Source organism: Rhea americana, unplaced genomic scaffold, assembly GCF_003343005.1.
Source record: "Rhea americana isolate MKP2758 unplaced genomic scaffold, rheAme1 scaffold_183, whole genome shotgun sequence".
NCBI classification, from domain to species: domain Eukaryota; kingdom Metazoa; phylum Chordata; class Aves; order Rheiformes; family Rheidae; genus Rhea; species Rhea americana.
The window spans coordinates 1,623,998-1,651,994 of NW_028185961.1; the positions used below are offsets into that span (position 1 = coordinate 1,623,998).

At 40.1% G+C, this 27,997-nt stretch overlaps 1 protein-coding gene across 1 annotated transcript in view; it reads right to left on the bottom strand.

Annotated features, from left to right (window-relative positions):
- Positions 1-26,144, bottom strand: part of MCU (mitochondrial calcium uniporter) — a gene marked incomplete at its 5' end in the record, with an annotated part of 85,488 nt that extends 59,344 nt beyond the window's left edge. Inside the window, one exon of the mRNA XM_085302045.1 lies at positions 26,127-26,144. Coding sequence (XP_085158171.1) covers positions 26,127-26,144 — 18 coding nt within the window. The remainder of the gene's footprint in view (positions 1-26,126) is intronic.
- Between the last annotated feature and the right edge of the window lie 1,853 nt (positions 26,145-27,997).

Genomic DNA, 27,997 nt, shown 5'->3' on the forward strand with positions numbered 1-27,997 from the left:
AAAACTCTGCCTCAACAGAACCCCTCTAAGTTCAAAACTGGCAGGAAACTATAATCATCATCTGACTTCAGTGTTCAGAGGAGCTCAAACTGTCTAAACAAACCTGCTGCACACAAGGGCTTATTACCTGACTTCACATCACACTGTCAAATGACCTGGCAGTCATCACATTGGACAGATATTTCCACCCTGTTTAAAAAAAGGTGTAAGTAGAGTAGCATTATAATTTGTCAGTGGGAGCAGACTGAATTGCAGTGCCAATAGTAGCTTTATACCGTCACATCAGAGAAACCGCAATGATCTCGAGAGAGAGGGAGAGACATATCCCTATCACTCCATGTAACCTGCCATATGACATTCCGTGCAAGTCATAGGAATACAGGTTAGGGAGAATAAGCAGAAAAGTTATCACCAATAACAACGACGTGAATGACTGGGACTGAGAAAGGAACACATAGGTCAAAGCGGCCTCTTCTCACAACTGCAGCCGTTTGCCAGAGATGTAACACCTAGATGAGCGAGGGTTCCTCAAGAGGAGCACATCACAGCATCTGGCTCACAAGTCTGCCAACTTCTTCCTGCACATTCACCTCCTGCAAAATCCACTGCTTGGCAACTTCTTGCTTACCAAGAGACTAAACTAGAGCTAAATCAAACGGTCTCAATCCTTGACAACAAGGAATTTCCACTTTTGGTATAGCAAAGACAACTCTTGTATAAGTACAAAGACTGAAGAGTCCAAGACTTACTTCAAAGCAGTGAGTTATTTAGCACAGCTACAGTCTTTAACAGCAATCTCTACAAATTCTCTAGGACACCCTAGCTCACTCAAATAATTTGAGAAGTTTTTTTTCTTTTTTTTTTTTTTGTTCCTGGTATTATGGTAAGGTAAATAGATTAAAAGATTTGAGAGCTATTTATCTTCACACATTTCAATAATACTGTACCATGTAGTTACTAACAAGAGTACGTTCCACTTGCCAAACTGTTTGTAGGTAAATAATGTCACATGAAGCTCCAAATAGCTATTGCCATGAGACAAACTTTAGCTTCCAGCTTTCTGCCCGAGCAGATGCATGCATCACTACAGTTTATAATAGCTTACATAGAATAAAATGCTTCAAAGGACAAGAGCATCAGCCTAGGAGAATTTTATTTGAAGAAACAAAAGTTATTAACATACCATTAACTAAAAAAATGCAGGGAAATGAAAAATCAAGAAAGAAAGAAAATGGCAGGGTAATACCACAGCAACACATCAGATACTTATTGGCTTGTAGCACTTTGGCCTTGCACCACGCTTCACAACAGCACCACACTGTTTCCAATGCCCTGTTTAGTTGTAATCACTGGCTTCCATCCTAGCCAGAAAGTGATCGTCTCAGCAGCAGCTTGCTACTTATTAAGGAGCTACCCAACTACAAAAATAAATGGCTCAAGTTAGACTTTCTCCAAGTAAGTCTATTAAGAGACAGGCATTGCTGAAAGTTGCTGAAGACAAGATATTTCATGTAAGTCTCATTAGCTCCGTCTCCCTCGCCTGTATGCTAACACGCAAAGCAATTAAGGGCTCAAAGGATACGAGGACATAAGTCGCATAAAAGCTGGAGGGGCACGGCTTCCTTAACAACTGCTAGATAGTCTAGAATACCACCTAAAAGCATGCGTGCCGCTTCTGGCCATTTATAATGGCCAGAAACACAGCAAGAGCCTCTCCATAGCTAAGCCGCAACAAAACACATGTACTAATGTCATTTTTAACACAAAACTCAACCATCAGCTAAGTTTCTAATACACAAGGCAGTGTCTTCATAAAAGCCTCAAGGATCCAAGTCTGCAGGAACGGTCAGTACTTAGCTGCACTTCCCCCAGGCCAATATAATTGAGCTGGTAAAAGTATCAAGCTGCAAAACATGTTAGGATGGTACCAGGCAGCAGAAGTTTGATCAAGGCTTTTCGACTCAGGGACAAACAGAACAGCTTGACCAAATTAAGGTCATTTTGGTTCAGATTCTCCTAAGCCTAGAACTACATCAGGCTTACCATCACTGAAAAAATTTAGAGACACTCCTGTGCAGACAACACAGTTTAATCTACACTCAAAATTAATTCAAAGTTACCTTTCATCAAGCAGCTTATTACAGACAAGTACTTAGATGACCAGCTGCCATGAGAAATCAAAGCCTCCTTGCTACACAATAGAAACTGGATACTACATATGTGAATCAAATCTCACCTTTAAGAGGTTTTTCCTCCAGGAAATAGAAGCTCAAGCTGCAAGATTAGTCATGCCTACAAAAATAGAGAAACAAGTGAGTGTGTGTGCGCACACTTCAACACACTGTTGAAAAGGAAAGCCTCAGCTACAGAGGGGCACTGCTCTAGGCTTTCCTGAAAAGTAAAAAGGATTCTTCTCTAAGAAGAATCAGCGAGAGATTTTTGCCTCCCTTTGGATAGATCTCAACTGTTGCAGATGTTATTTATACATAATTCAGGGTACACAAGCCTATACAAAAACATCAAAACTAGCTTTGCATCAGAAATATGGGTGACATCCTGTTCTCGTGTTAGTTTACCCACACCTTGGAGCTTCTACTATAGAACTATTTCAATGACTTCACACGGCAGTGCCTTCTGCACCAAACACATGTAAACATCACCGGTCTTACTCCCCCTTGGGCCTCTACTGTTTTCACATTGGCATAGCATGGCAGTGACAAGCACAAGCAAGTATTCTCCAGAACTGCTGCTGTTCTTTGAACTGTGGTATACGAGGAAGGAGTGTATGGCAGAGGATTAAAAGCCCCCAAAACTCAAATTAATACATGCAGCCCTGCAGCAGGAACAAGTGCCATGGGTTCGCGTTTGAGGTTCCCATCAGTGAACTCCAAGACTGCAGAGTCCCACTGCAACTCGGCCTGGAAGTTCTCAACTCAAAGTGCTCCCACTACAGGGCTCATCACTGGCCTTGACTTCACCCTTTCGACAGTCAGAAACTCCCAAACAGGATATACAAGTATGGCTGAGCAAACAATCACAGGAAATTAATTTTATATTCTGCTAGGGGGAATGAAGCAGCTTCTTTCCAGCTGAGAGCATATAATTACCTGGCACCAACTGGCTACATCTCAGAAGCTACAATGGCAGTTCACAATCCATTTTAGCAGGGTAAACCTATTTTTTGTCTCAATTCTATTGGCTTTTCAATTCTACCAACTGTCTGGAAAAATAGGAACTGCTAGGAAGGTTTGGAGCCACAGCTAGTAAACTGACATTCTCTCTTCCATACACAAGAGTTTTGCAACTCACTGCACATGTACTTGGGAGTGTTTCAAAGCCCTGGCACATTCAGGCCAAGTAACACACAACAGACAAAGCAAGAGCCACAGAATAACCCAGGTTGGAAGGAACCTCTAAAGTTATTCTCATTTACATAAGTTTTAGACCAGCATTGGTAGTGTTCTTCCTGAAGTACATCCAGCAGACAAGATGTCCACAGCTTTTATCTCCCCAAAGCAGTACAACTAAGCAAAGACTCAAAGCACTCTGTTCTTAACTGTGCAGCGAAGCTCAACTAAATCTATGCTTTACTGCCTTTAAACAAAGAATATTAGGATACACAACAGTAGGAAAGACTTCGATATTTTTGAAAACTATATTGATGTATTTTGGATACTTCTCGTAAAAACTCTCCAACTACTACATTGCCTCAACAGCTAAATCTGACACAGCCAATAACAGCAGTGTCTTCTTGCTCCACATATTTATATCGGTTCTGGAGACTGTGTGAGCCAAGACATTTACCATGCAGGCAGCTACTGCACAATAGCTGACAGGGACATTTCTGTTGCTTTGCACTATGTAGAAGGCAGTTTATTGTTTTTAAAAGTAAGTTGAGACAGCATCCTTTAGGCCTTCACTTTCATTTCAAAGTGTAGCAGGCAGGGAAGAGTGCTCAGGTGGTCACTTACTACCAAGCAGCTGCCAAGTCCTTTAGAGGGCTGCAGTAATACAGACCAGATTTATCTGTTTCAGTAGCTACAACTGATCTTTACCTTAATACTCAAATGTAAAGATTGAGTAAGTGGTTATTAGAGTACATACTAAATTATCGCTATAACTATACATACTCTTACCATTGCACACACATCTATAGGCAGCACTTTAGACTCTGGCCAACATTATTTATGCAAGGAAAAATTTCAAGGGAAGCTTGGCATCATAACTTGTTTTCTATCTGAAGTGGGGGCTCTCAGATAAGACTTCTTGTCCAACACACCTAAATACACCATCTCTGCCTCCCTATTGAGTTTTGGTTTTGTTTAAAACAAAACCAGTTACGGCCGCTCTACAAAAGGGAAAAATTCAGAATTGCCTATGGCTAATGCCCATTTCAGAAGCGACCAACTTCACAGTCCAGAAGAATCTCTTGCAGAAGCTCTCCTTCAAAAAAAAAAAAAAAAAAAAAAGGACCTTTAATGACTTCTGGGAGTTTCACAACAGAAGCTTTGCACTCAAACTGTGCAAGATATTTTACGCAGAGTGGCAACTACCATAATAATCAGTAAAAACCTAGTTGCTCTCTAACAAACTGCATGGATGACAGAACTGAAAGATTCAGGAAGGTCTTGCAATAGCTTACTTTCAGGAACCTCAAGCCGAGTTCAAAAGGAACATGATTTCTTCATACCAGAGATATCGGGAGATTTTGGCATTTTTTTTTTTATTTATTTAGACACAGTTTTTCTAAGAACATTGCTCAGCTCCAGAGAAACTCCCAGTCAGAGATGTATGTTAACACTCCGGAGATCAGGGCACACACTAGAGACGCCATAGATGACAGGCTCAGCTATTTTTCAAGAGCAGAGGACAAAAACTTCCGAATTCATAGACTACAGGACATGTTTCTCAAGTGTCTATATTGCAAGTAAGATAAAGTTCTAAGAAGTAACATTAGTGTTAACAGAGTGCTACACCAATGGAAACACTTATCTCAAACTTGAAGTTAACCACATGCCTTGTTCCTTGACCGTTTGAAAGGGAGCTTGAACTCATCATCTGTTAAAACCACTTACTACATTCACAGCTAATCTTTCCTCCCTCCAAAGCCTCATAGCTGCAGCAGGCAAGATTAGCCTTCCCAATACCTTTATGTGACTAAGAACCAGAATATGCATACCACACAGTGAGCAAGAAGGGCCCTTCTGGTAGCACTGTTTACATCTTTAATATTCTGGTTTGTCTGCAGCTTGATGAGAGGGAAAAAAAAAAAAAAAAAAAAAGAACTGAAGCTTTGGTGTACTTACTACTTACCAGTTTTGTTTTCCAGACCTTTAGGGAGAAAAATAGCTGGAGAACACAAGCATAACACGCACTGTGAAAAACACACTTCCCCCCTCCCCCCCCCCAACCTTACCTGTCTGTACAATTATGTAGTCACTTGTGTGTCCTCATGTTTGAAAAGAAAACAGTATTCCTGTCGTTCAAAAAGTCACGACTCTCCTTATAACTCTCCAGGCATTGTGTAACGTATCTACCTAAAGAATTCCTGTAAGAAACACTGTGGAAAAATGAAATCCCAGCCAGTGTTTTGATGAGTTCTTATCATAAGCTAGTAAGAATATAATAGAACTATATTACTCATTCTGCAGTCAGTAAACCACCTGTGATTCAGAAAAGGAAAAATGGTCCACTGAAATATTATAGAAGGCCACCCCAACACTTCCCCCATAAAGTAGTAGCACCCCAGTAAGTATAGCTGGAGCCCATCGTTACAGTGAAATTAGTTGTACTATAGTGAAAATTTATCAGGTAAAAAGGTTCACTCAAACTATGTGATGAATTAGTAGGTCAGCTTTGAGATATCGGTAAGAAACAAGACTATTCACGTATCTCTGCCTTTCCTCAAAAAAGATTAGCTGGTCCTTCAATTTCAAGAGGCCTAAAAAGAAGAAAACAAAACTCAAAGACAGACTGAGTCACCGCAGAAGAAAACTTGACATTGTGTCCAGACACACAGTCACCTCAACTTGCTCATAGAAGACAATCAGCATCTGAAGTTCATAGTTGCCTCCTACAAAATGCAATAGTAGGACAGGGGGAGAGGAAAGAGAAAGCAAATTCTGACTGAAAAACCAATGAAACACCACAAACTGGTCTAGAAAAAAGCAGCAGCTTTCACTTTAAGCAAGAATGCATCTTCATCATGATTAGTTTTTAAACACTCAGTGGGGAAGGGGCATACTTTTCGACTGTTTAATGAATTATAAGTAACAGAAACCTGTATTCAAACTCTTGGAATCATTTCCTGGAGCTTTAGATTTTTATTACTTTTTGGTGTACATTAAGCTTTACTGAACATCAGAGCATAGCATGTAATAATTCATTTTACTTGTCCATAGTAACATTCAGACATATCCCAACCTTGCTAAAATGAGAGAAAAGTAGTAATTTGTATTTTCTTTGTCACATGTTTCAGCAACAAAGCATTAAGCAGGTTTAAATTACTTGATTTTTGCCAAAAGTAACATTATGATTACTGCCATAAGCATTTATAGAGAACATCTTTCTTCACAGGTCTTTCCGTTAAAATAATATTAAGCATTAAAAAATTTACCAGCAATATGTAGTTGTTTCCCTTAAACTTTTGCACTTGGGCATTAAATTTGGATTTGAGAGCTCTGCCAGCAGTCAAGAGTGAAACTTGAAAAAGCCTCTCCACATGTGATTTAGGAAAACTATTTTCTGTGTATTGCAACCGAATGCTGCAAGGCTTCATTCTGTCTCTCAGAAACACTGCTACACTCTCATTTCGCTCTCCCCCAACCTAAAGACCACATCAGCTTAGAAACTCTTAGGAATAACTGCTCCCAGATATTTACTGTGCACCAGAGGTAAATTAATCCACAAGGTTAAAACCAACAGGATCTTCGAGGCTCCAAGTACCTGTGAAGTTTTAATATGTGCCAGGTCTTTTATTTATAGCCACTGCAAGAAATCTAGACAGGGACAGCAGAAGCCCTGAAATTTCCATCTCAGAGACTCAGCAATTTAACCTAACATCAGTGGCTCTACAGCAAAAGGCCAAACATTTCTAAGAGTCTCCTCTCAGCTTTGGTTCAGATACTATATATAACCACATCTGTGCAGCTTTTCGATGACTTCATTGCTCAGAAGACAAAACTGGATTCACCCATTCCCATGAGAGTGTAATGACTCTTACGTCCCTTTCTGGCAACGTACATTTGTGATTCCGCTATTTGGCCTTACCATGGCATGGTAACACCCCTCCACATATGCACACGTAGCCAAAAAAAGAAAAACGTTCACAACTACATCCTCAACACTTAGTCCACATTAAATTCTGGAAAAGCACATAAGAGCATAGAGCACAAATGTTTGAAATGTGAAAGCTATTTCAAAAGTGCTGCAAAAAGCTCTCCCACACAGCTCTTCTGGCCACTGCAGAACCCTGCTCAACCTGAATTAGACCCATCTCCAGACTGCGACACGGCACCGACAAATCTCGTGCCATTCCTGGGCTGCTGCACCAGCTCTCCAAGAAGCAGGTCCCATCTTTGCCTTTTGAGGACACCTCTGAGACTACGCACCAGATCAGTAGCTTACCTCCACTGTGCTGCCCAACAGCTTATTTCACTTCCAGCATTTGTCTCCTTTTCACATCATCCCACTCTGGTTATTCTTCCAGTTTAGAAGCAAGAAATCCACGYCCCATCAGTGTATATACACAGTGGTAATGATCGGGCAATAGGAGTTAGGAGGAAAAAGTTAAAGACATTAGACCTGGCAACAAGTTTCTCACAGGCAGTTGTTTCTCTTCCCCTCAGTCTTCCATTCAGCTGATGGCAACAGTAGCAACGCTGAGTGACTGTTCAATTTACAAAGGAAAACAGACTGCTTCAGAAAAACCGTGTTAGAAGGGATATCAGACTGGCAGCCCACCTGCAGGCATCCTCTTAACCGGTCAAAACCTATTACTGCCTAGGCATCCATAGCTCTGCTCACTGATTCTTGATAGTATTTGATAAACCATTAATAACATCTAGCCCCTACGTAAATCATAAAGCTACAGAAAGCATATTCTGCATGCATCCCTGTGCCCAACACATGGTTTTCATATTCTATGAGACAGCCCTGTTTGAACAAAATTAAATTTATATGCTTCAATTCTCTCAGTTAGCAAGTTAAGCTTTGTATTACAGTTTGAGATTGAGCAGCCACAAGCGTTTACCATTTCCTTCCTCTAAACACTATCTGCAAGAGAGATTGGCATTGCAATAGGAGTATGGAATGAGTGAAGATAGTACAGAAAACTATATAACAGATATTTAGAAACTGCTTTTCAGAGCATGGCTGCCAAGTTCTTGTACACACCTACCACTAAAATCTGACAGCAATGCCTACTCAATCCTTTGTGCAAAAAGTTACAAATAAAGTTCTCGCAAATTTAGCCTTTGACTAAACGACCTCCAGGGGAGCCTAAACCAAGTAGATGAAGTGATTCCCAAGTCACCCCATCTGCTTCCTGTTTAAGACTTTTGCTCCCCTCAGACTGTTGGGAAGTGAACACTGTTCCTCACCAGAGAGGGAAAAAACACCCTACATACTTTGCTTCAACTTGAATAGGACTGGTACCATTGGGAAGGAGGGAAAAAAAGCGCTATGCTGTTTTATCTTAAAAAAGGTCAAGGCTAAAAATGCAAACATTTCTTCCCTCTTCTACTCCCTATCATTCTAGCCTGAAATACCTCAGCAAGGAAAGAACTAAAGAATGAAGGCATGTCTTGAAAGAAGAAAAAAGTTTGTGCTCATATACTATGTGTTATCAAATGCAATTGCTGCATTACACATACTAAAGATTCCTTAACTAAAAAGAAAGCGACTGCACATTCGTGCTATCTAAAGCAGAGCCTAACATTAGGACAGCACAAAGCTGTTCTGAATGGACAAGGACTTTTATTTTTATCTAACGCACGGTTTCACATTCACAACTGTTGTCTAAACCTACCAAGCAAAGTCCTTGGCCTTTGCAGAACAGCTCTTCCAAAGCAACTACTCCTAGCTGGTTAGAAAAGATAACATACCCTAAAGAACATTTCTTCTTGTTCTTTGTGGAGGGAAGGAAAAAAAAATCATTCAAAATATGTTCAGTGAATAGAAGTTGCCCCAGACACTTGAGCTGCTACAGAATACCAGCTACGTGACACCTATCTGAACTACAGCACTTACGGATGTACTCGAGTCATTTGTCAATTGTGGCATCACCTAATCCTTAAGGAATACATCTTATCTACTAGGCAAGGCATTCAATACACCAAATATTTGAGCATATGTGTTGCAGTCTAAGATAGAAACAGACAGAAGCCATAGAAGCAAAGTAGACAATCACCTAAAATAACTATAATGACGAAAGAATTCCATTGCTAACATTTGTTCTATTTAGGAAGATAAAAATACAGATTCATACTGAAGTTTTCCCATGTTTCTGCTCACTTGCTTAAAACATACCAAGAGGATCAAAATTATGTGACATGTACAATATATAAATACAGGTCCAAGTTATCATTTCAGGCTATCAACAATTCTGACAAAATGTCAGCATGCTCCCTGCATTGTAACCATTAGTGGTAAACAACCAGTTCATATTATGGCAGCAAAGACAGCTGTAAGGCAGTAGGATAGGATGTATGTAGGACATACTATGAAGACTAACTCAGCATTCAAAGGTTCTACAACTCTGCCAGATAAATACACAAATAACATCAAGAATGTAAATTCATCCTCCAGCACCAGTCCTTCTGCTCTTGCTGTTTATAGACTCCAGCAGAAGCGATGAAGCTATAAAAGAACTCCCTCACTACCACCTGCTCAGTCTTTAGTATACTGCATGTCTTAAGAGGAAAGAAGGGGAGAGGATAGAGAGAGAGGAAAAAAAAAAAAAAACCCCACACATATTGCCAAACCGGCATCACTGTGATATTATTCTAACCAGTCTTACCACATCATATACAACTGTACACAGATCAAAGCCACATGAAGGAAAGCAACAGTCAAGCAGAGTTATGTTCAAACTAGAAGAGCCAGTTTCATCTGCCATTTAGTTATTTCTTGGTTAAAAGCTAACTGAATATTGACAGTTTAAGTTATTTATGAGAGTAGATATTAGRAAGCGCAATAATGATTGTCAAGACCCAGCTTGCTGTAACTTGAGACATTTTCCTGCCCAGATGACACTCCTAGTTCAGGAACACCCTGATAACTTCCTTCCATTTGGTTACTCTTATAAGAGGGCAGAGGGGAAAGAAGATTGTCAGTCCTTAAAAGGACCAAATTACAGCATGCTCTCAGTATTTGAAAGCCATACAGCAATATAAGGTAGCATTACAAACTGGAAAAAGATCATTATGATATGATTCACCAAAACCTGTGCGTGTGTGTATGTATGCGTATACACACACGCACACATATGTACATGGGCAGCACTGGAAAAGGCTACCAAGGATGCAAGTTCCACTGGTTCCTTAGAGGTTCAGAACACAACTGGACCAGGCCTTAATCAGCTCTGCCTAGCTTTGACCGTGCTCTGAGTGGGTTAAACTTGAATAATGCTGATTTTAGAACATCTCTAGAGACTATCATTTTTAATGCCTGTTTAAGTTCACTGCTAATTGACATTCTGATAGTGAGAAAACAGAAGATCAAACACTGTTCCAATCTGAACATTGAGACCCACAATAAAGTATCACTGACAATATCTTAAAATCCTTCAAGTAGGCCAAATTCTCCATTCTAGAAAGTCCCTAATGCAAAAAACCTAACAAGATCGTTCCTAGGCTTACATATTGCAAGCCAAATTACCATCAAAGGACACTTTTTTTTTTTTTTTTTGGCAACAGGTGTGAGGCCATTTAGTCATTTCTTTGTTCATCAGAAGATCAGCCCCACCTGAAGGTCTTAACATTCCCCACAAAACCCTTCCAGAGACATAAGCTCACTCAAGGATTATTTAGCCTAAGTTGCTAGACACACACCAGAAAAAGCAGCTATACACAGGGAACAAACTGGCTACTGAGTTGGTAAACAAGGACTAAAAGTAATAGYGATGTGTGTTAGCCACAAACCAGCTGCCTCTGTCAGAGAAGAGTGACAAACCCCAGAAAGAAGAAAAGACTTCACTAGCTATATATACATTCATTTACACTACTTATCCTTTCACTAGGAACTAAAGCTTCCAAGATAAATTACAAAGGGACCAGCTTTCATGCAAAATCTCACCTAGAATCACTCCTGCTCAAAACATTATTAAGAAATGTTTAGAAAAGTTGGAAAGCAATACACAGCTCATCTTACACCCAGGAGACAGCTGTGGATTTGTAACAGGCACTCAGGTAACAGGCTGTGTGCATTTTCACACTCAACATGGTCTTCACAGTCAGCACTGTCTTCATAGGCAGCCTTTCCTTTATCAAAGGCTGAACGTGCCTTTCTACCTCAAGAACTAGCATGCACGCTGCTGGTTTTGCACTGCATACCAAGCATACTGTATCACATTTCAATCTGCTGGGTTGGATCATTTGTGTAGCATTACCTTTAATCATCTGACCACTTGCATACTTGAAAGAAGTTACATTCTCTATCCCACCATGGAAAAAGGCCATTTCTGATAATAAGTACACAGAGAAAATCAACATGCTAACCCTGCTGGTTATAAAGCTTCCTCTTGTATTACAAATTCTTCAGAAAGTTGTCACTACAATAGAAACAAGAATAAGATGTACTGAAAATACCAAAGCCATAGTTTTCAAGTTCACTAGGTAACCTCTTTGCTGTTTAGGGAAAAGCTGGAAGGGAACACGAGGCTTGCAAGGAAAACCAGCATTTCCCCACAAGCAGCTGTCATGGTTTCACCTGATACGTTCTTTCCCTACAAGTAACTTGTTAATTGCCCCAGCCACCCAGGCATTGGTAACACTCCAAGCACTAGCCCAACACTCTAAAAACGTACAAGTTAGACTTTAAACACCAGATAATTAAAACAAAATTCATTAGGTAATTTCAACAGCTAGCAGAAGCACATAACTCTAGGCAGAAATAACAGCTATTACTCACTGCACGGTCCAAAAGCGAGGAAGAGGAGAGCCAAGCCAAGCGAGGTGTTCTTCCTGCAGTCTTTTTGCTGTGCTCAGTCCACGCCTGTAGCTAAGCCCAAAGTGCTCAGGAGAACCACAGCCCCCTCCACAGCTGCTTTTCACTAGGCCAGATCCAAACTCAGCTGTTTCTCATACACAAGAGGCAGTAAGTCTCTCCAATGGCCCTTTGGGCCAGGCGGGACTCATCCCAACGAATCACCTAGGTCAATCAGCTATTTTCTACTCAGCTGGTTTTACTCTGAGCAGTAGGTAAAGCTGTAAGAGGGAAGAAAAAAATCCCCCATTAAGAGAGGGATACTTCAGAGGAGACGAACAGATACCACAGAAAGAGTGAACTGTAATCTCCCCTTGTTATTTGCAAGATTTTAGTTGTTTTAATTTCTGCCCTAGCATTTGTGCATTTTATGCCATAAAACACAAACTTCAGAAAACATTTACTAGACATTGCACAGAAAACATCACCTGATGGAAGGAGAAGCATAAAATTCTGGAAGCGACTTTCTTCCTTGCAATTGCTGCAAAATAGCTTCTCCAGCTGGTAAGAAGTTACATCTTCAAGGTTCCTGCACTTTTCTCTGAAGCACACACACATGGCATGATCAATGAAGCTGCAACCATCACAGCATAACTAAGCTGTAAACAAGCAAAGCTCTATCCTTAGTGCTACCACAGACGTGTACTCATTTGACAAACTTAAAGGACAACCTCAAAAACAGTATATTTGAAGTGAGTTGGGTTTTTTTTTAATCATTATTGCTATGTTGCAGAAGTAGGCATGTCATCAGTTTGGGGAAAACCACACAATTGCTGAGAAGTTGTATGATGTGTACTATACACCACTATCTAGTGCATTTAATCCTAACTGAATTTATTATACTTAGCTCTTATTTATCAACTTCCCCCTTTTTCATTCACACTCCAAACACGAAAGCTAACTACTCCACAACCCCAAAGTTAAGTCAGAACAAAGCCAGGTTAAGAGCATAGGTCAAATGATCTGTTAAGAGGTCCAAGATTCTTATTATTCAGTAATGACTCAAAGACCACTATTTGAAAGGCAGAGATACTTAGAAACTAAATATTTACTTAGAGAATACCTCAGAGAACCCTCACCACAGTTTCAGAGTATTCTCTGGAAAGCCGTTTTGCATCCTGGGAAGGAAGGACTCATAATTTAAGAAACTACTTTCTTAAAGCCTCCCCCCCGCCCCAGCCGTGCATGACTAAAGCGTGAGCACGAAAGAAGTTCCAACCGCTTCCCACAGTCAGGGTCAGCCTGTGGCTCCTGTACATTAACCCATGATTACTCATCCGGAAAGCCTGGAAAATATCCATCTTGTTACTCTACAACACTTTTACTAACATATGAATATAAACACCAGCTTTTCCTAATGAAAACCTATGTACTGCTTTCTCTTCACATACAATTTTTCAACAAAGTTGTTAAGATATGTAGGCAAATCAACAAGTTTTAAATAGAGGAGGAACCCCATGGCTTCCCTTTTATATAGCTTGAAGATATAAATGATATTTCTAACGCAAAAGGGCAATTAGAGCAGTACTCCAGCTCAAACATTAACTTTTCCACAAAAAAAAAAAAAAATAAGCAAATACAAATCAAGAGTCTACTATAACCGTAGCCAGAACATTGCTGAGGTTGTGTATAGTCCAATATATCCGCTTCCTTGCCAGACACCTTGTGAACATATTAGACAAAAATCTGCGGTATCTTTGCATTCTGAAAACTCAAGGGCAAGAGTGCACAAGGGCTTCATTCTGCTGACCCTCAGTTGTCAGAAGTGCTTTAAAAAGACAGACTCCTTTGACTTCTCTGGTCAAAGCTCTGAACTCCCACATGGATACAAGAAGAAACAAATAAACTGTCAGTACTTCTACTAAAAGTTTTCAATATACGAAGTTCTACATTTACAGAGATACCAAGTGAAAAATATCACTGTTCTACCTCCTGTGGATGAGCTCCTATGCAAAGGCCTATATCCTGCTTCCTGAAAAAAAGAAATACATCAAGCAAAAGCATTCCATTYATTTTCTTTGCATTTTAATAAATTAAAACCTTGATTTCGCATATAATGATTATGAAACTGTACCCGTAGACAACTCACCAGTGGTATTCTAACCTGTACAGGCAAGATTGGCATCACACTAGTCGATTAAAACCTGAAACAGCTCTTTGCCAAAAGAATGCTCTCCTATAAACCTAGGTTTCTTCAGGAAATCACCCAAAAAAAAAAAAAAAATCACAATGGCCCTAAAACTTACAAAATGCACGTCATTTTCCACTTGCTTGGATGCAGAATCAGCAAAATGTAAAGAGATTTGCATCTAAACTTCTCACTTTACAGCTTCTAAAAATGGAGATTTGGTCTCATCTGACTATCTAAAGCAACTAGGAAGGTAGAAATATTTCATGCTGAATCTCTGTTCAGTTTACTGGCAGCAACTCATTAGAGATACTGCTGGTATACCCATTTAAGCCAATATTACAGTAGTCTGTCAGATTATTGCTTTACTGACAGCAATTTCATGTTATTTTTCTAAACTAGGATAATTTTAACATACACGTTGTAAGGGAAGATGTTTGGAAGTACATATATTCAGCTATGTGTCGCAAAATTAGTTTCAACAAGCAGATTCTAAGTGAAAACTGCCCCCAGAAATCTCTTCCTAAGATTATTTTCAGTGAAAGGTCTACACAAAAGTGAGACAACCAGTAATGCTTTCAAACATAGTCTGCTTCTTTTGCTAATCCACATGCACTTTGTAGAGCTTTTTTCCAATTATTAATCATAAATTAATTTGCAGAAACACAAGGTTAACAGCGATCAGCATGCAAAAACTTGTGCTGTAGCGAGTAGACATTTCACGCCAGTATACGCTCCGTTTGGGTTTGTCCGTTTCAGAATCTATACTTGGTAGAAGAGAAAAAGGAGAGGACAAGGAAAGGAGCAAGACAGACATTTATCACTGGAGGCTCTGGAGTTTCAAGTCAGCATGTTATATAAAATTAATCTTGCCAGATATTAGCACTTAGCTTTTTCAGCAAGTAAGATATTAGTCACAGTCAGTAGCTCTACAGTCATAGCACCTCAGAAACACCAGAACAAGCGCTAGAGAGAGACAGACTGATGCACAAGGTGAGACTTTACCTCCTTAGACGCACGCTAGTTGAAGATATCACAGGCAGCCACACCAGCAACTGTAGCAGCCAGGGTACCTCCAGCATCACAGGGGCTGGAAGGAGCCCTTAGTGGTCTAAATAAATGGCGCTTAATAGAGTAAGTAGGTAACACACTAGGGAGCATTCAGGGGCCTGTTTCAGAAGTCTAAAGGCAGTTTTCATTCAAGTAGCTGCCCAGAAGCTATTACTGATGCAAGAACATTTGCACCAACTAAAGCTAAGAAAAAAGCAGACTGATCACACTGTCGCCCTCATCACGASAAGACACCATGAAACCGCAGACTGCAGTATATATGCTTACAACTTGGGGGGTGGGGGGAGAGAGAGCACCGCTCCCACCACCAGTCTGGAAACATAAGTAAGTATATCCCATGTTTCTTCAGGAAGGCAGCCAGCTGGTCATTTTCCATGGCGGAAGAGGTCCGTGTCTCCAGACACTAAGTACTTCCTTCCTTAAAGGCCAAGAAAGGGAAATTAAGAGGCTTCCCCCTCTTTATCGCTCTCCGATAGCTGTAACAAACAGCAGGATTAGCAGATCCATTTGACTGTTGTTTGCCCCAAACCTGCACCTCGAGCGCAGTAACAAGTATGACACGCAAGGTGTCAGCTGGAAAACACTTGATGTCAAACTTCTGCCATGGCTCTTATCACTCAGAAGTTAAAACTCCAAATATGCAGTTAGGTATCATCATGAAGACGTTATTTCTGCATCCTAAACACAGCAGGACTGTCAGTCTTTTCTACACTTCATCCCTTAATCAAGTTAAATATACCTTTGTCTCCTCTCTGCAGGACACAATAGTTAACACACTACGCAGAGCCTTTGAACTTCATAGTTCCACCCTAATTACTGCATACAAAGCTAATTAATGTTTGATCAGAACTGCAGGTGGAAAGAAAAGTAACCATACAGTCAGAGGCAGATGATCTTTCCTATCAAATTATCTGCAAAAACATCACAAAACTATCACAATTAAACAAATCGACAGTAATTACAGCTGCTAAAAGTAAGAAGCAGTATGGTCTCCATGTCCTTTACGCTATCTCAGAGAGCAATGACATCAGTTAACTTCTCTCCTGTGTCTGCAAGCCATGTACTTCTATATTCCCAAGATTATAAGGAAGCTTGTAAATACTCACAAGTGGCAAGAGAGAATTCCCAACTGAAGCATTGTCAGCTCTAAACTGGCTAGGAAAATCACATCCKGAAGGAGCCAAGTAGAGCTCTTCTGTCATCAAACTCATACACTCACTAACTAGTTCAGATGCACAGCAAACATGAATATACGCCTATCATTGGCTTGTCAAACAGCAATGAAGATTCTATCTAGTGTAGAAATCCACACAAATTGTGTAAATACTGCCTTGAAAAGTACAGTGGTGCTTCAACATTGTTACTCCAAGAATGAGCAGCCCTCCAGTGTACTCTATTATATAAAATGTCAGTCTAATCACAGTAATTCCATGTACAAATGTTGCCAAATCTCATAAATGAAAGCACAAGTGTGGATAAGTGTTTAGGACGAGTCAATTACCCACCTCCCTTGAAGGACAAATTAAGAAATCATACTGTGACTGACCACAAGGACAAAAACCTCTAAGACAGCAGAGTGCTTGTTCTAAATTCTGAAACCATAACTGATCCACGCTCAGGTGTTCTAGTCCATTCCTCTTCTTCAATGCAACTTGAATAATCTAGGTGACACTGAGTTCCTAACCTTGAGAAATAAAATTGTCTCAAACTGGAGTCTGATTACTTTTCAACCCCAGACAAAACACTAGGCAGAACTTTATGTCAGAGTGGAAAGTTGACTAGTGCCATCAACAGTAGATTTGCTTCCACGTTTGCCCAACTGGCGGGTCAGAACATCAGCTCTGCTAATCTCGCTGCCAGAGACCAAAGCCTCCAGTACTCTACTCAAACCACAGCAGTTTGTTACCCGTTTACTCGGGACAGAAAGGGAAGGATGTCCTGCAACGATATGATTATGTTGCATATGTTATTGACCACAAATGAAAAAAAAAAAAAAAGTACAATGCTATAATTATAAGCAAACATTCAGCACAAGAAAAGGAGCTGCTAAATCAAAGAAAGATTGAATGGCTTACAAGAGCACTTAACAGGAAAGACAACCCTTGGAGCAAGACACAACAGAACTGATGAAAATACAATTTACAAAAAAATGCACTTCACAAACACCCATGGTATTAATGCTTTTCTTGTACTACCTCCTTAGAGCATCCCTGCACATTTTCATATCCTGCCTTACTCAATCTAGCTACATAACGAAGAGGAGTACTCTGTGGAACTGTTTGTTTAAGATTACTCGAGTATTAAATGCCAAGAGGAAACATGGAAATGGTCACTCCTACACACAACAGTGAGTAGCTGATTCAAAATTGTGATGTATTTTTAATCAGTACATGTGCAAATATGAGTCATGATCTTTATCTTAAAATGAAGTTATTCTTACGTGAAGATAAAATTATTCTTGGACTCCCATAACTCTATTCAACTCTGGTCACAGAAATCCACGGCTTTTTGGCTTCAAACTCAAGCTCTGTTTTGCACCGTCAGCTTCTTGTTATCTGGCAATAAGTAAGTCTCAATCACCCCAACAAGCAACTACAAATGGACGTTTCAACAYGTGCCACAATTTCTCCATCCAATCCCACTTTTTCAGGTGTGAGAAGAACAGGTCTACAGTGAGACTTTGATTGTAAACATTTTAAAAGCTATGTGCCTTCAGAGACCTACCCAGCCAGTAAGTTCTGTGGATTACATGACACTGTACTAGGATTTTTAAGAGCAAAAATTTCTAGTAGCAACTCTTCTAAAGACTCAAAGAAGTTCTACTAAAGCAAAAACTTTTCAGAAAAAAAACAAAAAAACAAAAAAACCCAAAAAAACCACTGCCTTGAAACAGCAAAGTCACCACTAAACAACCAACCTGATATTTCACGGAGGGCAGTTTGCAAGTAAGCCGGAATATTCAACCTAAAGCAATACTGCAGCCAAAATGGAAAGTACATATTCATATAACACTTGCTCCTACTGCAGCCTCGCCTTTGCTTGCCTGGAAGTAGTCCCAAATGACATGACCTCTGCTGCCTCAGTTCTCCTATTCAATGCATGACACTGTAGTTCGAGTGACAGCCAAATAGTGCTGCACCATTTTTTCCAAGCAGTTCAACAAGCACAAGAACAGCTTATCAGGAACTTGCAACAGGAAAGGAGCATGCCTCAATATACTCCTTTAATTCAGGAAAGACTATTTTGAGCTTGTTTTGTTACTAGCAACATATATTGCTTGTAATATAACTCTTCCTTCCAAAAAGGAGATTAGAGTTTGGTTTTCTGGAACCCGTTGCACACAACTCCAAGCACTGTATYAATGTAATTATCAAATCTACTCAACATTTAGCCAGTGAAATTCCCGTTACCACAATTYCTACCTTTGAAACAAGTTTGTTGATAATAGGAACAGCCTTGCAGCAAGCAGCTGCCTGCCTTATGGGCTTTTAATGCAGCAGATGCCGTTATGCATCATAAATATGCCATGTTCTATCATGCGATGAAACATTCTTCAACTCCCCCTCTCCCCTCTGCACAAAGCCAAGAGGATTTCCCAGGAAACATGATAAATTAAAGCATTCTCATTCCAAAAAAGAAAGCACATTTTTTCCCCCCAGGAAATCTCTGCACTTTTCAGTTCACTGTTATTTGAGGCAAAAATTATTTTTTCCTGGCCGCCCCCCCTCCCACCTCTCTCCCACAGAGCCACCTCCCTCACAAAAGAACCTTTACAATGTTTCAGACAGGTTCTCAAAGAATAAAAATGGCTTAAGAAAGGCTGCTGCATTGCACATTAACTGTGTCCATTTTTGTCTGGAATCAGAAAACAGAAATGGGACACAGCATATCACATTGCAGAGAAATTTTCCTGTTCAAGGATTACGTTGTCTTTACATATGTAAGGCTTCCCACTGAGAACAAAAATCATCATCCAGACTTGAAGTATATGCAGCCTGAGAGATTTCAGCATCGTGCTTTCTTGATAGCTATGGATATCTCCCTAGTCTTCCACTTTCCCTCCTTTTTCCCCTTAAAAGCTTAATGTGCCAGAGTAGCATGCAAAACTCTTACTTTTGGTGGCACTTAACCAGAGAGAAGACTCACTGTCACTCTAAGTCCAAATGACTAAGGGAAACAACATGGATAAATGATGAAAAATTTGTATTAAGAAAAAAATCCAGTTTTGTTAAACAATGAGATTAAATCTATTTCCTTTTACAATAAACTGTCACAACCAATCTCTTTGATTTCGAGATGTTACCTTAGAGTTCACTATTCTGATTAAATTTCATAATCAGTATTGACTGATAAATCCCCGTTTGCTGTTCACTCTATAGATTCCATTTGCAATTTCAAAAGTAAGCAGCAGCACAAGAAACAGCTTTGTAGCAAAAAGAAAATTAGAGTTTAAGCACAATTCTCTGTAGTAATTTTCTGATTTCAAACATTTGCAGTGCCAAGATGTGAGGAAGTAGGTTAGAGAAATGATCCCAGGAAAGCAAACCTTCGTAGGACAACTACGTACACAGTTATTCCATATGTTAATCAGTTGCTGTCAGCGTTTTACCAGAACACAAGTCTTAATCAATCATAAACACAGACTTTCACCAGAATACAGGACTTAACTGACTATAAAGATACAGGCTAAGATCATGAGATAAGCCAGTCYGAGCACGTCATGTGTTCCATGCAAACTCCCGTTTTAAATATTCAGGTTTCAAGAACCCAGGGAAGCTCCTATTGAAAACTCAATTTTACTTCAAGTTAGAACTAGTGTATTGTTTCCATTATGAAGTACTTCCTACACCTTGCTCTGTAAGGGAGTACTCTAAATTAACACAGTCCCTTAACTTAGACCCTACAGTACATAAACCAACTGACAGGTAGATGTAAGGATGAAGGAATCCATGGAAAGAACAGAAGCGGACACAGAATAAACAATAATGGCTCAGTAGATACCACCAATGCCAAGTTCTAGCTGACAATGAACGAACTCGTATGTCAAGGGAGTACCTCCTACTAATTGGAAGCTTATTTTTTATGAATCATTGACAGAACTGATGAATTTACAAGGAATGTGTCAGATTTTAACTGAATGGTTCTTAAAATTGCTGTTTTAGCTTCCTCTAAAACATACAAATCTCAAATGGAGAAGCAAAACATTTACATTACTATATTTAGGAAACACATTTTTCCTTAGCAACTCCACAAAACTGCAAGTTACAGACTCCTCTTTTAGTAAGGCACAATAATAATTGACATGAGATCATCCAGATACACTCACTGCACATCTTACGGGAACATCACATTTTTCATAATGAAGTAAAACAATGGAAGTTTTGTCTGTTCCGCTGCTCTTTCAAGGTAATGTGGTGATGCAGAAGGAACACGGAGTAACTTAAGACTTTCCTCCAGCAATTGACCTAGGAAATAGGAAGATGGGTTGGAAACCCCGTTCAGAATATGGAAGAAAAGGATGCTGTCTGCCAGCCGCTGACCCTATGATCCTTTCACTCAAGGTCTGATCGGAGACAGTTTCCCCAGTGAAACCTRCAGTGAAACTGTAGGTTTATCCAAGAAATTCAGTTAGTTTTGATTCCTCTTTCCAGACGACGCATGTAAACTAACTGCAGTGAAATTCAGTTGCAAAGGCGTTCTCAGATCACGTCATATTCACGTACCGTACAGTAAGAAGCTCCATGCAGTACCAGTCTGATAGAGTGCTTCGCTGTCCACAGCTCCTGCACACATACAGAGCAATATATACTGCTTTGGATATATTTGTAACAATTGGCCTTGTGCTTTTACCTGGAACCCATTCTCTCTTGCCCCATTTCTATAATCTACAATCCAACCACTTTTGAGAAATGGAGAGGCTAGGTAGGCACACATCTCAGGAACTTAAAAAGCAACTGAAGCTGTTACCATAGCATTATTCCAAACAAAAGTCCTCTTAAAACARCAATACATTCCACAAAGCATTTCCTTCAGCTCTACGGAGCTCCTTAGACTATGACCTCAGAGTAAATTCTTTTATTCCCAGAAGGCACCAGGCAGAATGCAAGACCGAGCCACTCATTTTTATGAGTTACTAGTTTTTATTACTATTGTGGATGCACGGCAACATGCTCTTCCAGCCCAGCAGGGGCAAAGTTTGAGATAGATTGTCACAGTCTGGTACCGGCCCAAAGAAAGCCCAGCATGCAAGTCAGCCTGCCAAGTCACTGCTGACCAYGTTCTCTATGAATTGGCAGGTACGCCACTGTCCCCACTGGAAACTGATGATTCCAAAAGCATTAAGGACCAGACACCCTTTAAGCGCTTTTCAGAGAGGAGGTCTATTTGTGGACTGTGATACCTTCCTCACTCTTGCCCAGCCCAATTAAAATCTCTTACCAAATGCTATAAAAGTAGCCCTGGAGACATACGGAACTTAGACTACCCTGCAGCATCTGTTACAAATCAATRGATTGCTTCTTTGAGAACAAAGGCCATTCTCAGGTAGATCCTTTATGAGTTACCTACCCAAATGAAATCCACGTTTCAATTATTCCACTAAGCAGTTTTAGAGATTTGACAGTTACCTCATTGCACGACAGTCCCTTTCTCCTGCAGRGCCAACATAAGTGATTCACTGAAATAAGCTTGCTCTCCAGTTTTCCTCTCCTACTTATCCAAGTTGTTCTATATCTCTTAATTCCCTAAAAGCTGCCAAAAATGCAGAAAAAGAGTGGATGTGCTTCATATTTTACATGAGACAGAACTGATATCCCACAGGCTGGCCATACTGGAAAATAATTCYCTGTCACTTTCAAGTACTGCATGTTTTCTTCTTCATTAAAATGGCATGCCATTTGGATGACCAAACGGGACATTAATAAGGGGAAGAAAACCCTTTGCCAAAGCTTTAATAGGAAAAGAAAGGACAAGTCATTTTCCTCTCCACATTAAATACTCAAGGACAAATCAGTTCTTAAAGCTAGATCACTGTAGTTTGCCCTCAGAAAGCAAGTACCAAAATATAACCAACATATCAGCAATATCAAAGGTGGTCTCTCACCCAGACAGCACTTCATAGATTAGAACTATTCCTCCGTGACAAACAGAGTACAATAGTAGCTTGCAAGTATCTGTCAAGGGCAGTTTCTCACCCACACAGGACTGCCAAAGAAAATGAAAACACAGAAAGCGGCATTTGGGATCTCAGGAAATCTAACCACTAGCTGACACTAGCAATACTTGCTCAAAACAAACAGAAAACCTCCAAAAAACCAAACCCCCACCACCCAAAGGTACAGTGCAATAGACTGCAACTGAGAACACTAATAAAGGCCTCATTTTCATCAATCACAACTAGCAGCAAACTAACACTGAACCYGCCTACTGACGATCTTCAGAGGCAAAGCATTTGTTTTAGAAAAACTACAAGTCCTCTTCCCAGTGAGAATTTCTTCAACTCTAAGAACAATAAGCACCTACAAACAGGAAAATAACTTAAATTACACATTGTTGTCATGGGAAGGCTATTTTATAGAACAGCAAACAAATTACTTGTAGCACAAATCTGAACTGAAGTCACAAAGGTTAGGTTTCGCCCTCAAGACAGGGTGTGTCTTCATCTTATGGAATGTCTTACCTTCCAAATCAAGTCTAAAATCAGCTCTAGCAAACAAAAAAAAAATCAGATGTCTGACTTCCGTAAGGAGAGCCATACCCATGGTAAATGAGCATAGCTGAGAAATGCCCATATGGAAAGAGAGCTGTCCTAGAATTTTTACAGTAGTAACATCAACCTTACTGTAACTTCCTTTCCTATATAGGCTATATATAAAAATTTTTGATTTTTCCCATAGACTGTGCTATTGAAAAAAAAAAAGCATAATCAAGCAACAGTTAAAAGTCCCAGTATTTTCTCCTTTCTGAATAGCCGACATCTTTCACATAAGAAGCCCAGAAAGGGTTCCCTGGATGCTACAAAGTAACTCGCTCATATTCACTAAGAACAGCACCTTACAGGACACGAAAAACTCTGAAATGCTTTCGTATTTTAAAGCTGACCTCCCTTCAGAATCTGCTTTGCTCTGTAAGAATAAGATTAAGAAAATGTTCTTATGACTTTTGTACAAACAGCCTTCTGATTGTTCACCACTAAGATTTTCTTTGTACAAAAAAAAAAAAAAAAAAAAAACACGAAAGCAATCTAACAGAATAGCTGAACGATACAAAACTTTTGACTTAGCTTAGTACTAGTATTTCATTCTCTAGAATTAACTAAAATCAGATACCTACTTCTCATTTGAAGTAAAAAAAGAACTGGAAAAGTTTTCTTTAATTCTAAGCTTTCTAAAGTAGTATTCAGCTGTAGCCTTTGTTGAGACAGTCAATCTGATATGAGGCTACAGATCTCCTTTTGCCTTACACTTCAAACAATTTAGACACCTTTTCAGTGGGCAAGGGGCAATAGCAACTACAAGAAGTTTTTACATTTCAACCAAGAGGTGAACAAGAAGTCAGCAGGGCAGCAAGTATATATGTGGGAAGGGGTGGGGAGAGAGAAGGGAGGAAAGAAGCAGGAGAAAAGGGAGCTTTAGTGTTGGTGGTGAGACCCATTTTTACGGTTAAATCACCTCTTGAATTCCGAGCACATTTGAACTACACATTCGAGCAAAAGCTGTAACAAAACAAGGGAAGTGTTGAACTCCTTCAGTCAGAATTTATATAAAAGAATGCATGCTAGGCAAGCATACCACAGACAAAAGATAACCCCGTAGATGAGATCTCACTGCAGCATAAGTGGATTTGGCTCCAAGAGCTTTATGTACGCTAGGATATTCTCTGCATTTACAGAAGTTCTGCCAAAGAGGTATTTATATTTGAGTTCAAGCCACATCCCCATCTCTACTTCTAAAGCAGTACGAGGTGCATCTTTTCTTGTTCTATAGCAGTGCACAACACTGCTCCTATTAAATGAATAAGAGCTCTGAGAGCTTACCCTTACCACCCGCACCACTCAGATTAAGCAGGGAGTCAAAGAATAGGCTTGTCTTGCTTCATAAGGAAGTTTCCTCTTCAGAGCATCAACTTAAGTAATTCTCTCCACACTTCTCTGAGGGCAAGACGTTTGACAGAAAAGTAGCAACAAGCCTTGTTTTAAGCACCAGAAACTATTGCAGGATGGAGACTTTRATTAATAGGGAGCGTCTCAATTTATAGCTGCTCTGATTCCCACAATTTGCTCATCTATCCAACACCACTAGACTAAAAAACTCCACCTAATCCACTGAGCAGTTGGCTCCATCCACATTCCACTCCCATTGCTTAAAAAAGGCAGTGCACTGGATTGTACATTTGTTCTCCTGTGGCACACCTTGCAACAGTTCAAACTTCCTCCAGCGAGCACTAGTCAAGCTTCTCCCCATCACTCTCACTGCGTCGATCCTTTCTCACTTCTTTCATGCATCTGTTATATAGAAAAAGAAACCATTCAAAACACCTTTCTTCCACTTCGCCTCACTTGCCGATTCTGATTTCTGCTGTCTGTCATCTTCAGCCCAACAGAAGTTACCTTGGACTGACTAAACTGACTGTCTCTTCACATTTGACATCCCAGCCAGGCACCAAATCGCCGCCGCTCCCTCCCAAAGATGACATATATTCAAAGTCAATTTAAAAACAAACACAAGTACTATCCAAGTTTCACTCAACGAACTATTCACCTGTACTCCGCTCCAAAGCTGTAGCCATCCACATTTCCTGTAACATTACAACCCCCTCTCGTCTAGTTCTGCAGTTTGTCCACCATATACAAGCTGCTAATTATCTTCCCTTTATAAGGTTTCTCCCACTATCACATACATTTAAGCAAGACTGAATGAGTGAAAAAAACAGATATAACCTGAACTACTTCCGCTCTGAGTCCATTTATTCAGCTCTACCACCTCAATAGTATCAGTTCCCCAGCCTCACTAACTTTCAAGTAGTTTTGCCAACTGATTATCTCTTTACTTTTCACAAATGATCACCCTTCTAGACACTTCTCATCACCTTCAGAGGGAGAAATCGCAACTATCAGTACACACTCCCTCCTGTCTGCCTCCTCTTATCCTGTGACCAATAAATGAGTTTCTCATTCATGTGTGCTGCATCTTCCCCTGCTCGCCCCCCCCCCCCTTCTTCAAAGTATTTTCCTTTCTCAGTAACCAGGTCAATTGGTCCAAGCTCTTCCAGCATATTTCATATCCCTGGTGAAAGAACTCGCCCATAAGGCCATTTAACATCTCCATCCTATTTCAAGAAAGCCCATATATTACCCCAGCAAGAAACCAGCCATCTTGAGAAGTCATTGAGTAGATTCACTATACTAAAATCAAAATTGCATAGACACACCTAAAATAATCACTATATTAATTACATTATATTATACAACTTTTTCTTACCTATTTTCTAATATAACTCACTGACTCAGGAACCTTATATGATTCAATCCTACTACAGAGCAGGATCAACTGTACACTGGCTATGCCCGGATGATGCTAGTCTAACCTGTCCTAACCACCTCCAATAATGTGAATTTAATGGCTTTTCCAGGAACTATTTCAGTGCTTCAGTGCTTTAAGTGTTCGCAAAAGTTTTCCAGCACCTAACCAAAGCCCTCTTTTTGCAGTGCAAGGCCATTACTTACTGTCCTATCCGGCACTGCTCAGACTATTCCCTTCTTCTTCGCAACAACTTCCTTTCAGTTTTCTCTTCAGTCTGAGGAGTTCCTGTTCCTCTAATTTCTCCTTGGAGAATTACACTTCCTCGGCCTCTGACATTCTCAGATCTCTGCTCTCTCCCACTGGTCCTCAGAGTTTCTGAAGTACAGTGCACCAGAAAGGATAACTCATCTTTTCTCTGTGGAGCCAAACAGAAATCTTACAGATACTTTTAAAAGTATTTGAGTACCTACTGTCGTAACTATAATACTCAGAGCAAGCTTGCCTACTGCATTCAGTGATATCTCGTTATTAGACAACGAAAGAGTGTTAAGCCTGTAGCAACCACAGTTATCATCATCTCTCAGATCATAACATAGCCACAGATTACATATGAAGATTACAGGCTGTTTGATTTGACTTGTGCACAAAGTCATTATTGAAAAAAAATAATCAACACAGCAGCACAAACTGCTAACAGTGAGGTTGCCAAAAATCATACAATGTACCTCAACTTGGATCACAGCCAGTAGAAGTTTCCAATCATCAGTTCAAGGGACTTAGGCAAAACCCACCCAAAAGAGACAGTTTGGACAGGATAAGTGCATTTCCGAGTGTGCCTATGTTTCAGGATTGTCTTTTTAGCCAGGAGCATAGCAGTGGCAGCGCAGCCCAGATGAACGGAAGAGACTCGAGATACTTTTCCACGGCTGTTTTTAATCTTTCACTTTTTATATGCTTGCTTCTACCCAGCCTGATTAGCAGGATCAGATATAAGTGAGTCTCTTGTTACATTAATCTCAAAGGTCCAACCTCCATTTAGATAAATAATTTATCGCTCTCAAGGCCAGCCTGGTTAAAAAAAAAATAACACAAGAATAATTATGAAAGCTGAAACAAGCTGAAAAAGCTGTTCCACACTAGAATGCCTGATCTGAATTCAGGGTACTTGTGGCCTTATTAGTAGGCTAGTATTTACAAAGTTTAAATTCAATATTTCCGAAGCTGCACTTCATGCCTTTCGATAACCACAGGGCAAATACTGGACTGGAGTGATACATTGAGACACAAACTCCCTAGCAGTAGAAACATATTAATTGAAACAGAGGAAGAAACTTTCAACACTCTGAAGATACAAAGCACATACAAATGCTTAACTGCTCTTTAAAGAGCACATAGGGATCCAGTGTTATATACGCTTTTCCAAATAAGTTCAGAGTTCTGCTTCATGACCTAACAAATACAGGATTTCTGTGGTTTTACGTAGTTTCACAGTTAGTTGCTTCAGTAAAACAACAACTAAGCAACAGGTTCACACCTTCAACTATAGGTTTTTGAGGTTTGGGTTTTTTTTTTTTTGTTTGTTTTTTGTTTTTTTTTCCCTCRACAGAGAGAGAACAGATTGTAGCAAAAATTAGAAGAACATTGCAAGGTTACATACTGTTACCTTAGTTTAAAAAGAAAAACCTCACTGTAATTTTAGCAAGCCTTTGAAGCTCTAAGTTTCAACCTGCTGCCTTTACAGGTGTCCCGTCAAAGCCTACAGAGGCATAGTAAGCAATGCTTGTGCTGCTAGTCATTCGTTTTCTAGTGAAGCCAACGAACATGCTACTGCTCCGCAAGAAGCAAAGTAAAAATAAAAATTTTGAAATTTTTAAAAATTCACCATTTCGTCAAGGACATCCACCAGGGAATTCCCCCAATCTGCTCCCTGCACACCTCCAACCGAGCCGACCCTCGCTGACCTTGAAACGGGGGAAGCCGCTGCCTCGGCATCACCCCTCTTCCTCCTCGCCCCCGCCCGCGGGGCTGCTCCGCGGCGCCCCCGCGGCGGCGCCACCTGCCGGCCGCGCCGCGC